We start from the raw sequence: 12,479 nt of genomic DNA, 5'->3' as shown, positions 1-12,479 counted from the left end.
TTGGTGAAATTGTCTTTGTTATGGGCGGAGGATGTGCGGGCTTCTGCTGAAAGGGAAAAGAGCTGGCTTTTACTAATGGGTGAGTCTTATCCACAAAGTTGGGGACCCATTGAACGTAGTACGAGAAGAAACCCAGGTATGTCTTCAGGGCTCTGAGGATGTGGGTGGGGGGGGAGGGGCAGCTCCAGTAGAGGGTGCACACAGTCGGGGTCTGGGCCAATGATGCCATTTTCGACAATGCAGCCGAGAATGGCTAGTCGGGTTGTCTGGAAAACATTTCTCCCTGTTAATTGTAAGGTTCAGGAGCTTTGCGGCCCGGAGGAACTTTCAAAGGTTGGCGACGTGGTCCTGCAGGTCATCACTGCAGATAGTCACATTGTCAAGATATGGAAAAGTGGCTTGTAGTTTATAATGGTCCACCATGTGATCCATCTCCTGCTGGAAAATAGAGGCTCTGCTGGTGACACCGAAAGGGACCTGGCGGAAGAGGTAAAGAGAGCCATCCACCTCAAATGTAGTATACTGGTGGTCCTCCAAGGGAGCTGGTGATAGGTTGACTTGAAGTCCATCTATATTGTCCAATTTGATTAACCATATCGGATATGCGGGAAAGGGAGTATGCATCAAACTGTGTGCACTGGTTGATGGTCTGGCTATAGTTATAACCATCCTATTCTTCAACCTGTTCTTTACTATGACCACCTGGTCTCTCCAGGGAGTATTGCTAGCCTTGATAATGCCTTCGCCCAACAAACGCTGCATCTCTGACTTGATGAAAACCCTGTCTGCGGCACAGTAACGCCTACACCTGGTGGACACTGGCTTGCAGACAGGGGTGAGATTCACAAACAGTGGTGGAGGGGTGACCTTGAAGGTTGAGAGCCCACAGGTCATGCACAGAGGACCATCTAAGAACTTTTCATTGCAAATGGTGAGGGGGTATGGGGCCCATCAAACTTCAATGTGAAGCTCATAAGTTGGCACTGGAAGTCCACTCCCAGCAGGAAACGGGTTCAGGGCTGCGGCGTGACGAAGAGCCTGAGGTGTTTGTAAACTGCCTCCAATGGTCAAAGTCACCATACAGGACCCATGGACATCTGCCAAATTTGATCTGGATGAGAATGATATCTTATGGCCGAATGGCTGCACTTCAAGGGATAGGCGCATAGTGATATCAGGGTGGATAAAGCTTTCTGTACTCCCGCTATCAAACAAGCATATACCTGGAAGTCCATCATGAACCTGGCAAGGTCATGTGGTCTCTCTTGGTTCAGGGTGATAGAGGCCAGTATGAACTTACTGAGTCCGATGAGGGCCAGAGTTCCCAAGGTGGCCACCTTCACTGTTCCCCCATGGTGCTGCAGGCACAAGAAGATGGCACTGGCCGTGCGGTCCAAAATGATGGCTCCAATGGCTTGCATGTGGTGTCACTGTTTCACAGAGGTGATGCCGCTGATCAAACTGCCCAGGGTGGCATGTGTCACTGCAAGGTTTTGTGGGTGGGTTAAACTGGCAGATTTTTGCATAATGCCCCCTTTTCCCCACATCAAGTGCATACCACCTCCTTGACAGAACAGCATTTCCTTGAGTGCTTGCCCTGCCCACAGAAGTAGCATTCGGGGCGATAACCCGCCATGGTGGCTGAAGTCTGGTTGCTAGAGGAGTGCGATGATGCCTGTGACAATTCACTCATGGCGCAAGACGCTCCCCTGTCCAGAGATAGCAGCATCCGGGGTGGCTAAGAGGCAGCCAAGTAGTCATCCAAGTTTTGGAGGGCCACCTCTAGTGTCTCTGTTAATTTAACCACCCCTTGCAGGTTGTGTACCTTCTGATTCAGGTGTCATTGTCTAATATATCTGGACCATGCGCCAGCTATATAGGCATCCTAGATGAGGTCCTCTGCATTCTGGGCAGTCGTCACATACCCTGTAGAGAGCATGTATGTACTCTGCGCTCGACTCACCAGGTCGCTGCTTCCTGATGGTCAGGAGATGCTGTGCATAGACCTCATTCACCCTTCTACGATACTGGACCTTCAATGTACCGATGGGCTCTGTATATGATTTGGTGTCGTTGATCATTGGGAAGACCAGGATCTGACTCCTTTGACCTTGTTTGTGTTAACAACATTTGCAGTCACTGTCAGGAAGTCCTCAAAGTAACATAGCCAGAGTTCAAATGTGCTCGGGGCGCCAGAGGATTGAGGGTCCATGTTGAGTCTTTCTGGTTTCAGGTATTGCTCCATTTTCTTTGAAAAATATAATTAATAAAATTGATGCACTATCATTTACCACAAAGACTGAGGTTGTGAAACTGATAGGCTTATATTGACTATAGACTGGAGCAGCAACCAACCTCATTGACTGATCATGGCAAGAAGAGTAGGGAGCGTACAAAGTGGTGATGGGTAGGATCGGTCTCAGGAGGCATGTCCAGCCAGCAGTAGGCAATCACAGTATAACAATGTTTTACCACAATGAGCAGTGGGAATTTGAAGGCAGTACTCTAGCTAAAGTATTTTTAATTGTAGTGAGGATTTGATCTATGCAACGTGTGTGAATATGTATTGATGCTGCATTCTCAGGTTGTGCATCTTACTTGCTGAGCTCCATAAATACAGGTGGAACACTTGTCATGTAAGCAAGGCATGAGAAAAATGCCCCTGAGATTTGATACTCCAGTTTCTGTACTTGAAAGGTGGTGGGGGTGTACTGTTTGGAAGAACTCATTCTGTTCTATCAGTCTGCCCACATTTAATGACCAAAACTAGATTTGCTTAGTCTTAGTTACCCCTCATGAAGATTTGACATCAAATATTGATGGATCATCAATCCCTGTTTTGCTTAATCTTTTTGTTTTGTCACAGATATTTCTTGAAAGCATTTGCACTAATGGGAGAGACTCAGGAACGAGAGCGGGTTTTAATCCACTTCTCCAACAGATATTATCAGTGTAACCGGGACTCTATTCCTTCTCAAGGTAGGTCAGTGACAAGTGATGTATGTGTAATTTTTATTTGTGTTTTGTAGTGAGGATGTTGGAAGTCATTTATTGCCCTTCCTGGAATTAGCCTTGAGAACTTTTGCTGTCCCCGTAGTGAAGATACTTGTACCATGCTGTGGTAGGGCAGGGAGTTCAGGCATTTAGATCCAGTTACAGTGGCACAATATTTATAAGGCCTTATGACTGTGTCTTAAAGAACAATTTTGGTGCCTAGTCTGCTCCCAGTTTAGTCTCACCGGTTTAGTTTTATTCTCTTTGCAGATCAGAATCAGAATTTATTGTCATGAACAGGTGTCATGAAATTTGTTGTTTTGTGGCAGCTTTACAGGCACAAAATTGCTATAAATTATATTTTTTTCAAAAAGAAAAAAAAAAGTGAGGTAGTGATTGTGATTCATTGTCCATTCACAAATCTGATGGCAGAAGGGAAGAAGCTGTTTTTTGTACCATTTTTGTACCATTGGCTCCTGTACCTCCTTTTTGAGAAGAGGGAATGGCCTAGGTGGTGAGGGTCCTTGAGGATAGAGGCTGCTTTATTGAAACACCACCTCTTGTTGATGTCCTTAATGGAGTGTAGACTGATACCCATGATGGTCCTGGCAGAGTTAATCTCCATAGTACACCAGTAGAAATTTGCAAGAATCTTTGGTGACATACCAAATTACTTTGAACTCCAGTGAATAATTTTGCCTGTTAGTCAAAAAGATGTTAGAGAGTGACAACTTTTTTGTGGGCTACTTGATGGAATACAACAGAGTGGCTTTTTGGGCCATTTCAAAGGATAATTAAGATGTGAAAGTAACTGTGTGTCTAGTGTCAAATACAAGCTAGACCAAGCAAACATGGAACATTTCCACCAGATGGGTCTTTCCATCAGATGGGTGGCAGACTTTGCCTGTTCAATTCCACATCTGCCTTGAAGAGTTTTGAATATGAGATTTTGGATAATTACCATAAATTACGTGGAGAGCTACAGTAAAGCACAGACAATCCACTGTCCAATTCTGCAGATGCCTTGAATGTTTGGTTCCCTGCCCTGAATGTTTGGCTCCCAGTCCTTTGAACTGACTTGGGTCCTGGTTCTAATCCTTCCTCATTCTACCACCTCTCCCCATTGGACTTCCCTGGTTCACTGAAATAAAATTACCATTGTAACATCGAACAAAATAGTGAATTGATACAAAATAGTACATTGATACATTGGTGGAAGTAACATCCAATAATCTGGAAAAATGCGCAGTTTCTGCACACTAAATCCTGAGAAATACTGGATTGTAGGAATTTTTCCGTAAGTACATCAGCAGCACCTCACAGAGTTCAGCTCCATTTTTAAAGCCCCCACCACAGTGCTGTCCTAATTCTGCAAGTTTTTGCATGTTCAATTTTGACATCCCAGCTATTGATGTAACTTCAGATTTTTTAATTTATTGTCATATGATAAAACAAAAATGAATTAATACACAAAATTACCTTTGGGCAGACGAAGATTTTCCATTAGCATTGCCCAGCGCTCCTTTAGATTCAGAAAGAGAGAGTCCCCTCAGAGTCGAGTAAAGCACAAAGGTCTGCAGACCAGTGATTGAAATATCAACACAAAGCTGGAGAAACTTAGCAGGTCAACAGTGTACTTAATGTAGGAATGATAAAGATACGTAATCAACGTTTTGGGCCTGAGCCCTTCATCAAGGTATGAGCAAAATATAGACAAGCGCCTGAATAAAATGGTGGGTGGGCAGGGAGGAAGAACACTGGCAAAAGATGGATAACCACCACAGTAAACAAGGAGAGGAGGGATAGGTCTGTGAATGGAAAGAGAAGGGGTGGAGAGCTGAAGGGAAGAGGGGGAGAATGGGGAGTGGTCTATCAGAAACCGAAGTCTATGTTAATGCCATTTGGTTAGAGAGTGCCCAGACAGAATATTAGGTATTACTCCTCTAATTTACAGGTGGCCTTGGTTTGGCAATGCATGAAGTCAGGGATAGTCATGTCACATGGGAGTCAGGTGCAGAATTGAAATGGTTGTCCTCCAGGAGATCCCTATCATTGATATGGACAGAGCGAAGGTGCTCAGCGAAGTGATCTCCCAGTCTGCATCCAGTCTCTCCAATGTAGAGAAGGCCACAATGCAAGCACCAGATAAAGTAGACATCTCCAGCAATACACAAGTGAAGTTTTGCTTCACTTGGAAGAAAGGTTGGGAGCCCCGTATGGTGGTGATGGAGGAGATTTGGCACAAGTGTGGCACTTTCTGTAATCACAGGAAGATGCCAAGGGGGTGATTGGTAGGAAGGGATGAGTGGATGAGGGAGTCAAGGAGGGGGCAGCCCCTACAGAAGGCAGGGAGGAGAGGGGAAGATGTGTGTGTTGGTGGTTTTATGTTGTATGTTTTGGAAATTTCAGAGGATCTGTTGTATTAGTCCCCTCTGAGTTAATGTCCATGGATTTTCCTCCAGCACTTGCGCAGCCTCGGTAGCCATGCAAGTCTCCAGTTTAGTTCAAACCATCGGCAATCCAAGCTCAGATCCAAACCTCCAACGCAATCAGAAAGCCTTTAGTGCCCAGGTCCCTTTAGGCATCCTTTTGAATCCCGGTTCCGATACCTGCAGCCTTGTGTGAGTCCTTTGATTGCAAGTTGCCAACAGCTTGTTGCCTATATGTATCTTCCATTCGCAAAGCCCCTTGCTGTAGTCACCATCTTTGGGGTCATCTTCTCTACTTCTCCTATTCAACTGAAAATGTTCTCCCCGTTACTGGTGCCCTGTACCAATCTGCTGCTCCCCTGTGGTCTCTTGCCCCTCATAACATGCTACCAAACATAGGCACCTTCATCTTGGGCCCAGACATTCACAGGATTTCAAATAAAACCCATCTACGCCTTTAGCAAGCGTACGACTGGGCAGTAGGACTCTTCAGGGTCTACCCAGGCCTGCGGCTGCTCTGCGGAGCCATTATTTTTTCTCTTTCAATCTTTTTATTGAGTTTTATAGAACAAGAACACATTGTATAGAGAACACAAGGTTACCAAATATGAAAAATGGAAGTACACTTCCAAAATATAGGTAGAGAGTTTGCCTCGACCTATACCCCTTCCCCATACAATGTTGTAGGAATGACAAAAAAAACCCAAAGAACTCTTTTTTACAAAAGAAACTGAAATGTTTTGACATAAATTAAAGATGGTACAGTTCTGCAGAATCTATAATACATTACTATCTGAAGGAAAAACCATATACACCTGTACATAAATAAATATATTCAATGATCAAGGCAAACAGATTTAATGAGCATTAAAATAGTCCATAAAAGGACTCCAAATTTTATAAAAATTAGTATTAGAGTACAATGTGGAACACCTGATCATTTCTAAATTAAGACATGACATAACCACTGAGTACTAGTGGATGGAACAGGATCTTTCCATCTAAGTAGGATAGCTCTTTGTGCCATAAGAGTTGTAAGTAGTATGACTTGACGATCAGATGAAAATAACTCGTTAATATCATCCAACACTCCAAGCAAAGCCGTTAGGTTCAAGATGAAGAAGTAATATTCTTGACAAAACATGAAAAATCTCCATCCAATAAGGTTCAAGAACTCGACAAGACCAGAACACGTATCAAGGTTGCTTCCCTGTCATTACATCTGTCATGTTCGGCGTCATTTTTTTCATATGATCTTCAACAATCGTCACCATCTTATGGATTCTGTTCAAAGTTTAGATTTATTGTCAGAGTACACCCAAGACATCACATACAACCTTGAGATTCTTTTTCCTCTCGGTCAGACAGAATTTCTGTCAGTAGTGCTCAAGAAAATATATGGATACAAATAGAGAACTGTAAATGAAAGAAGTGCAAACAAAATGTGCAATACAGAAAATAAATATTCAATAATAAGGTGCAAAGTAAGAGTCCTCAGGAGTTTGTTGTTGAGGAGTCTGATGGTGGAGGGGTAGCAACTGTTCCTGAACCTGGTGGTGCAAGTTTTGTGGCATGTATACCTCTTTCCTAATGGCAGCAGTGAGAAGAGAACATGTCCTGTGTGGTGTTGATCCTTGATGATTGGTGCTGCTCTATGATGGCAGCGTTTCCTGTAGATGTTCTTAATGGTAGGGAGAGTGTTGCCTGTGATGCACTGGACTGTGTCCACTATCTTTTCAGGTTTTTCCACTCATTGGTGTCCTCAAACCAAGCTGTGATACAGCTGATCAGCACACATTCCACTACACATCTATGGAAGTTTGCCAAGGTTTACGATGTCATACCAATTCTCTGCAAACTCCTGAGAAAGTAGGGGTTCTGGAAAAATGTGCAATTCTACTGTGCAGAATTGTCAGTGAACCTTGGCATTCCTTAATATCCATCTAGTTTTCCACATACTGTCCAAACCTTTGCTATTCCACCTTTCGTCAATCAGTTTGCAGAACTCATAGCCCCTAACTATGCCTGATAGATACTTCTGCTCCAAAATAATTCTCCTAAGAAAACAGAGAAACTTATTTATATTAAACAACTAAGCAGCCTATCCTGAGGATCTGTAGAATAGTTTCCAACAGTGGTTCTCAACCTTTTTCTTTCCACTCATATACCACGAACCATTCCCTATGCCTTCGGTGCTCGGTGATTAGGAAGGGATTGCTTAAGGGGGTGGAAAGAAAAAGGTCTGAAAACCACTGTTTCAATCATCCTTAATAGTCTCGTTATATGCACTGTTTCATCACTCCAAAGGAAATGGGCCAATGACAATTTTTCTTAAGCAAAATATTTCAGTAACAATTGGGTCTAGAACAGTGATTCTCACCCTTCCCTTCCCACTTACATACCACCTTAAGCAATTCCTTCCTAATCACAGAGCACCAGTGGCATAGGGATTACTCAAAGTGGTATGTGAGTGGAAAGAAAAAGTTTGAGAGCCACTGCTTTAGACGCACAAGCTCTAGGAACTATTTTAAACTGAATAAATAGCTGGACTTACCGGGGCTCGGACTTAGAAAGGTCGGACTCGGGGTCGGAGGAGGCAGTGAGTCAGCGCCTGGTGTTGGGTGAGAGGAGGAAGAGCCAGGAGTCAGCATCAGAGAGGTGAGTAGAATAAATAGCTGGACTTACCAGGGGTCGGACTCGGGGTCGGAGGAGGCAGTGAGTCAGCGCCTGGTGTCGGGTGAGAGGAGGAGGAGCAAGGAGTTAATTGGGGTTAATTGGTAAGGGCTAATAAAAGGGGTAAAAAGAGAGGGAGCAGCCAGCGAGGAACGGCGCAGTGAGTGAGTGGCCCAGTGAAGGAGTGGGGACTTGGGACTTTGGCTCGAGGGACCAGTGAAGGAGTGGGGACTTGGGACTTTGGCTCGAGGGACCAGTGAAGGAGTGGGGACTTGGGACTTTGGCTCGAGGGACCAGTGAAGGAGTGGGGACTTGGGACTTTGGCTCGAGGGACCAGTGAAGGAGTGGGGACTTGGGACTTTGGCTCGAGGGACCAGTGAAGGAGTGGGGACTTGGGACTTTGGCTCGAGGGACTTCGGCGAGCAGGGGCTGAAAAGGAGCTCCTTGTGTGGTAAGGTATCTTTATAACAACATATTATAGTAAGAAAGGAGGAAATGGAGTCAGTTGGGGTAGTTAAGTGCTCCAGTTGTGGGATGTGGGAAGTCAAAGACACCACAGCTGTTTCTGATGACTACACCTGCAAAAGGTGCATCCAATTGCATATAATGAGTGACCGCATTAGGGAGCTTGAGTTGCAGTTGGATGAACTGAGGATCATAAGGGAAGCAGAGGCAGTGATAGAGAGGAGTTACAGGGAGACAGTCACCCCTAGAAGGCAGGAGTCAGGGAATTGGGTGACTGTGAGGAAAGGAGGGAGAGTGCCTGTGCAGAGTACCCCTGTGGAAGTGCCGCTTAGCAACATGTATTTGGCATTGGATACCGCTGGGGGGAACAGCCTACCAGGGACGAGTCGTGGGGGTCAGATCTCTGGCACAGGGGCTGCCCCTGAGGTTCAGAAGGGAAGGAGGGATAAGAACAGGATACTTGTAGTTGGGGATTCATTAGTCAGAGGGACAGATAGAAGGTTTTTGGGACAAGATCAGGGATCCAGGTTGGTCTGTTGCCTCCCTGGTGCCAGGGTCAGGGATATCTCTGATCGAGTTCATGGCATTCTGCAAGGGGAAGGAGAACAGCCAGAAGTCGTGGTCCATGTGGGGACCAATGACTTAGTTAGAAGTGGGGATGAGGTCCTGAAACAGGATTATGTGGAATTAGGTAGGAAGTTAAAAAATAGGACCTCCAAGGTAGTAATCTCTGGATTGCTGCCGGTGCCACGCGCTAGTGAGGGTAGAAATAGGAGGATGTGGAGGATGAATGCGTGGCTAAAGAGATGGTGCAGGGGGCAAGGGATAAGATTTCTGGATCATTGGGATCTCTTCTGGGGAAGGTCGGACCTGTACAAAAGGAACGGACTCCACTTGAACTGGAGGGGGACCAATGTGCTGGCAAGCAGATTTGCTAGAGCTGTGGGGGAAGGTTTAAACTAGTTTGGCAGGGGGGGTGGGGATCAGAGTGTGAGAGCAGTGTCAAGGGAGCATGGCCACCTATATAGGAATAATAACAACAAAATAGGTAGGATGGAGATTAGGGTAAAAGGTAGAAAAGAGAATATATGTGGGGGTCATTCTCTGAAATGCATATATTTTAATGCAAGAAGCATAGTGAATAAGGCAGATGAGCTTAGAGCATGGACAGATACTTGGGGTCATGATATTGTGGCAATTAGTGAGACCTGGCTACAGGAGGGGCAGGACTGGCAACTTAATATTCCAGGATATATTTGTTTTAGATGTGATAGATCAGGGGGTAAAAAAGGGGGAGGAGTTGCTCTGCTTGTTAAGGAGGACATTACTGCCGTGAGGTGGCAGGATGGTCTGGAGGGATCGTCCAGTGAGGCTGTTTGGGTGGAATTGAGGGGTGAAGGAGACATGAGGGTGCTAATAGGGGTGTATTACAGACCGCCAAATGGGCCAAGAGAATTAGAGGAACAAATTTGTAGGGAGATAACGTGTATGTGTGAGAATCATAAGGTAGTGATCATGGGAGATTTTAACTTCCCTCACATTGATTGGGATACCCACACAGTTAGAGGGCTGGATGGGCTAGAGTTCGTTAAATGTGTTCAAGATTGTTTTCTAAATCAATTAGTAGAAGAACTGACTCGGGACAGTGTAATACTGGATCTCCTGTTAGGGAACGAGCTAGGTTAGGTATGGGACATTAATGTTGGAGAACAACTTGGGTCTAGTGATCATAACTCTGTTAGTTTTAGGCTGAGTGAGAAGTCTGAGGAAATGGGGGGAATTTTGAATGATTTCTTTCCCTCGGTATTCACTAGGGAAAAAAATGTTGAACCAGTTGAAGTAAAGAAAAATAGTGGGGAGGTCATGAAGCATATAAGGATAACCAAGGAGGTAGTGATGGCTGTGTTAAAAAAGATAAAGGTGGATAAATCTCCCAGACCGGACAAAATATTCCCTAGGACACTCAGGGAGGCTAGTGGACAGTTAGTGGGGCCATTAACAGAGATATTTAGGATGTCACTGGCCACGGGGGTGGTACCAAAGGATTGGAGGGAGGTGCATGTGGTTCCTCTGTTTAAGATGCAAACCTGGGAATTATAGGCCTGTAAGTCTGACGTCTGTGGTGGGCAAGTTGATGGAAAGTGTTCTGAGGGATGCTATTTACAAATTTTTGGAGGTACAGGGATTGATAGGGAGTAATCAGCATGGCTTTGTCAGGGGTAGATCATGCTTGACAAACCTGATTGAGTTCTTCGAGGGGGTTACAAAAAAGGTTGATGAAGGGAAAGCTGTGGATGTTGTCTATTTGGACTTTAGTGAAGCTTTTGACAAAGTTCCCCACAGGAGGTTAGGAAAAAAGGTGGAGGCCTTAGGTATAAATAAGGAGGTAGTGAAATGGATTCAGCAGTGGTTGGATGGGAGGTGTCAGAGAGTAGTGGTAGAAAATTGTTTGTCCAATTGGAGGCCGGTGACTAGTGGAGTTCCTCAGGGTTCGGTCCTGGGTCCACTATTATTTGTTATATATATTAACGATCTGGAAGTAGGGGTGGAGATTGGGTAAGCAAGTTTGTGGATGATACAAAGATTGGTGGTGTTGTGGACAGTGAGGAAGATTACCATAGATTAAAAGGTGATTTAGGAAGGCTGGAGGTGTGGGCTAAGAAATGGCTGATGGAATTTAATACAGATAAATGTGAGGTGTTACATTTTTGAAAGGCAAATCAAAATAGGTCATATGCATTAAATGGTAGGCTATTGAGATGTGCAGAGCAACAAAGGGATTTAGGAGTGATGGTAAATAGTACCCTCAAGGCTGATACTCAGGTAGATGGTGTGGTGAAGAAGGCATTTGGAATGTTGGCCTTCATAAATCGGAGTATTGAATTCAAGAGTTGGGAAGTTATGATGAAATTGTACAAGGCATTGGTGAGGCCAAATTTGGAGTACTGTGTACAGTTTTGGTCATCAAATTATAGGAAAGATATAAACAAAATAGAGAGAGTGCAGAGAAGGTTCATGAGAATGTTGACAGGATTTCAAGGTTTGAGTTACAGGGAAATGTTGTGCAGACTGGGGCTTTTTTCTCTGGAGCGTAGAAGATTGAGGGGGGACTTGATAGAGGTGTTTAAGATTTTAAAAGGGACAGACAGAGTAAATGTGGATAGGCTTTTTCAATTAAGAGTGGGGGAGATTCAAACTAGAGGGCATGGTTTAAGGTTGAAGGGGGAGAATTATAAGGGGAACATGAGGGGAAATTTCTTTACGCAAAGGGTGGTAGGGATGTGGAATGAGCTTCCGGCAGACGTGGTTGAGGCGGGATCATTGGTTACATTTAAGGATAGACTGGATAGTTACATGGAGAGGAGAGGACTGGAGGGGTATGGACCGGGTGCTGGTCAGTGGGACTAGGAGGGTGGGGATTTGTTACGGCATGGACTAGTAGGGCTGAACTGGCCTGTTCTGTGCTGTAAGTGGTTATATGGTTATATGGTATTAAAGAATAACCTGCAAAAGTGAATCTTACTGGGTTCTAACGTAATTATTTCCTATGACTGCACAACATTTAATTTCTCTTCAAAACACATTGCTAAATTGCTTTTTCTGTGTCCTGGTGATTGAGTTCATTTCAAGGAATTGATTAAAACTTTTTGCTACATGAATTTTCTTGTTCATTTTCTGGTGCTTAAGAAATTCTCATAATTGTTGCTCCCCAATTGGGAATCTTGCAATAAGTCGGTTGAATTTAGGCTCGTATTAATGGTTTGATTGGCATCCATGAACTATGCTGTTGAGGTTTGTTCCATGTGAAGAGGTTCCAAAGTTGTGTCAGTGGTTGGAGATATACTGCAGGTACTGGAATCTGAAGACATTCCACTGAAGGAACTCGGTGGGTTGAGCAGCAACTGTGGGAGAAAAGGA

General features: G+C 44.5%; 1 protein-coding gene across 16 annotated transcripts in view; it reads left to right on the top strand.

Moving 5' to 3' along the window:
* Nucleotides 1-12,479, top strand: part of psd3l (pleckstrin and Sec7 domain containing 3, like) — a 538,648-nt gene that overhangs the window by 369,533 nt on the left and 156,636 nt on the right. For all 16 annotated transcript variants that reach the window (XM_069925817.1, XM_069925820.1, XM_069925819.1 and 13 more), the window contains one exon: nt 2,867-2,979. In XM_069925817.1, the coding sequence (XP_069781918.1) occupies nt 2,867-2,979 (113 nt within the window). The remainder of the gene's footprint in view (nt 1-2,866; nt 2,980-12,479) is intronic.

Source organism: Narcine bancroftii, chromosome 3 (genome assembly GCF_036971445.1).
Source record: "Narcine bancroftii isolate sNarBan1 chromosome 3, sNarBan1.hap1, whole genome shotgun sequence".
NCBI classification, from domain to species: Eukaryota; Metazoa; Chordata; class Chondrichthyes; order Torpediniformes; family Narcinidae; genus Narcine; species Narcine bancroftii.
Note: the sequence above shows the minus strand (reverse complement) of the source record. Positions and strands in the feature narration are given on the sequence as shown.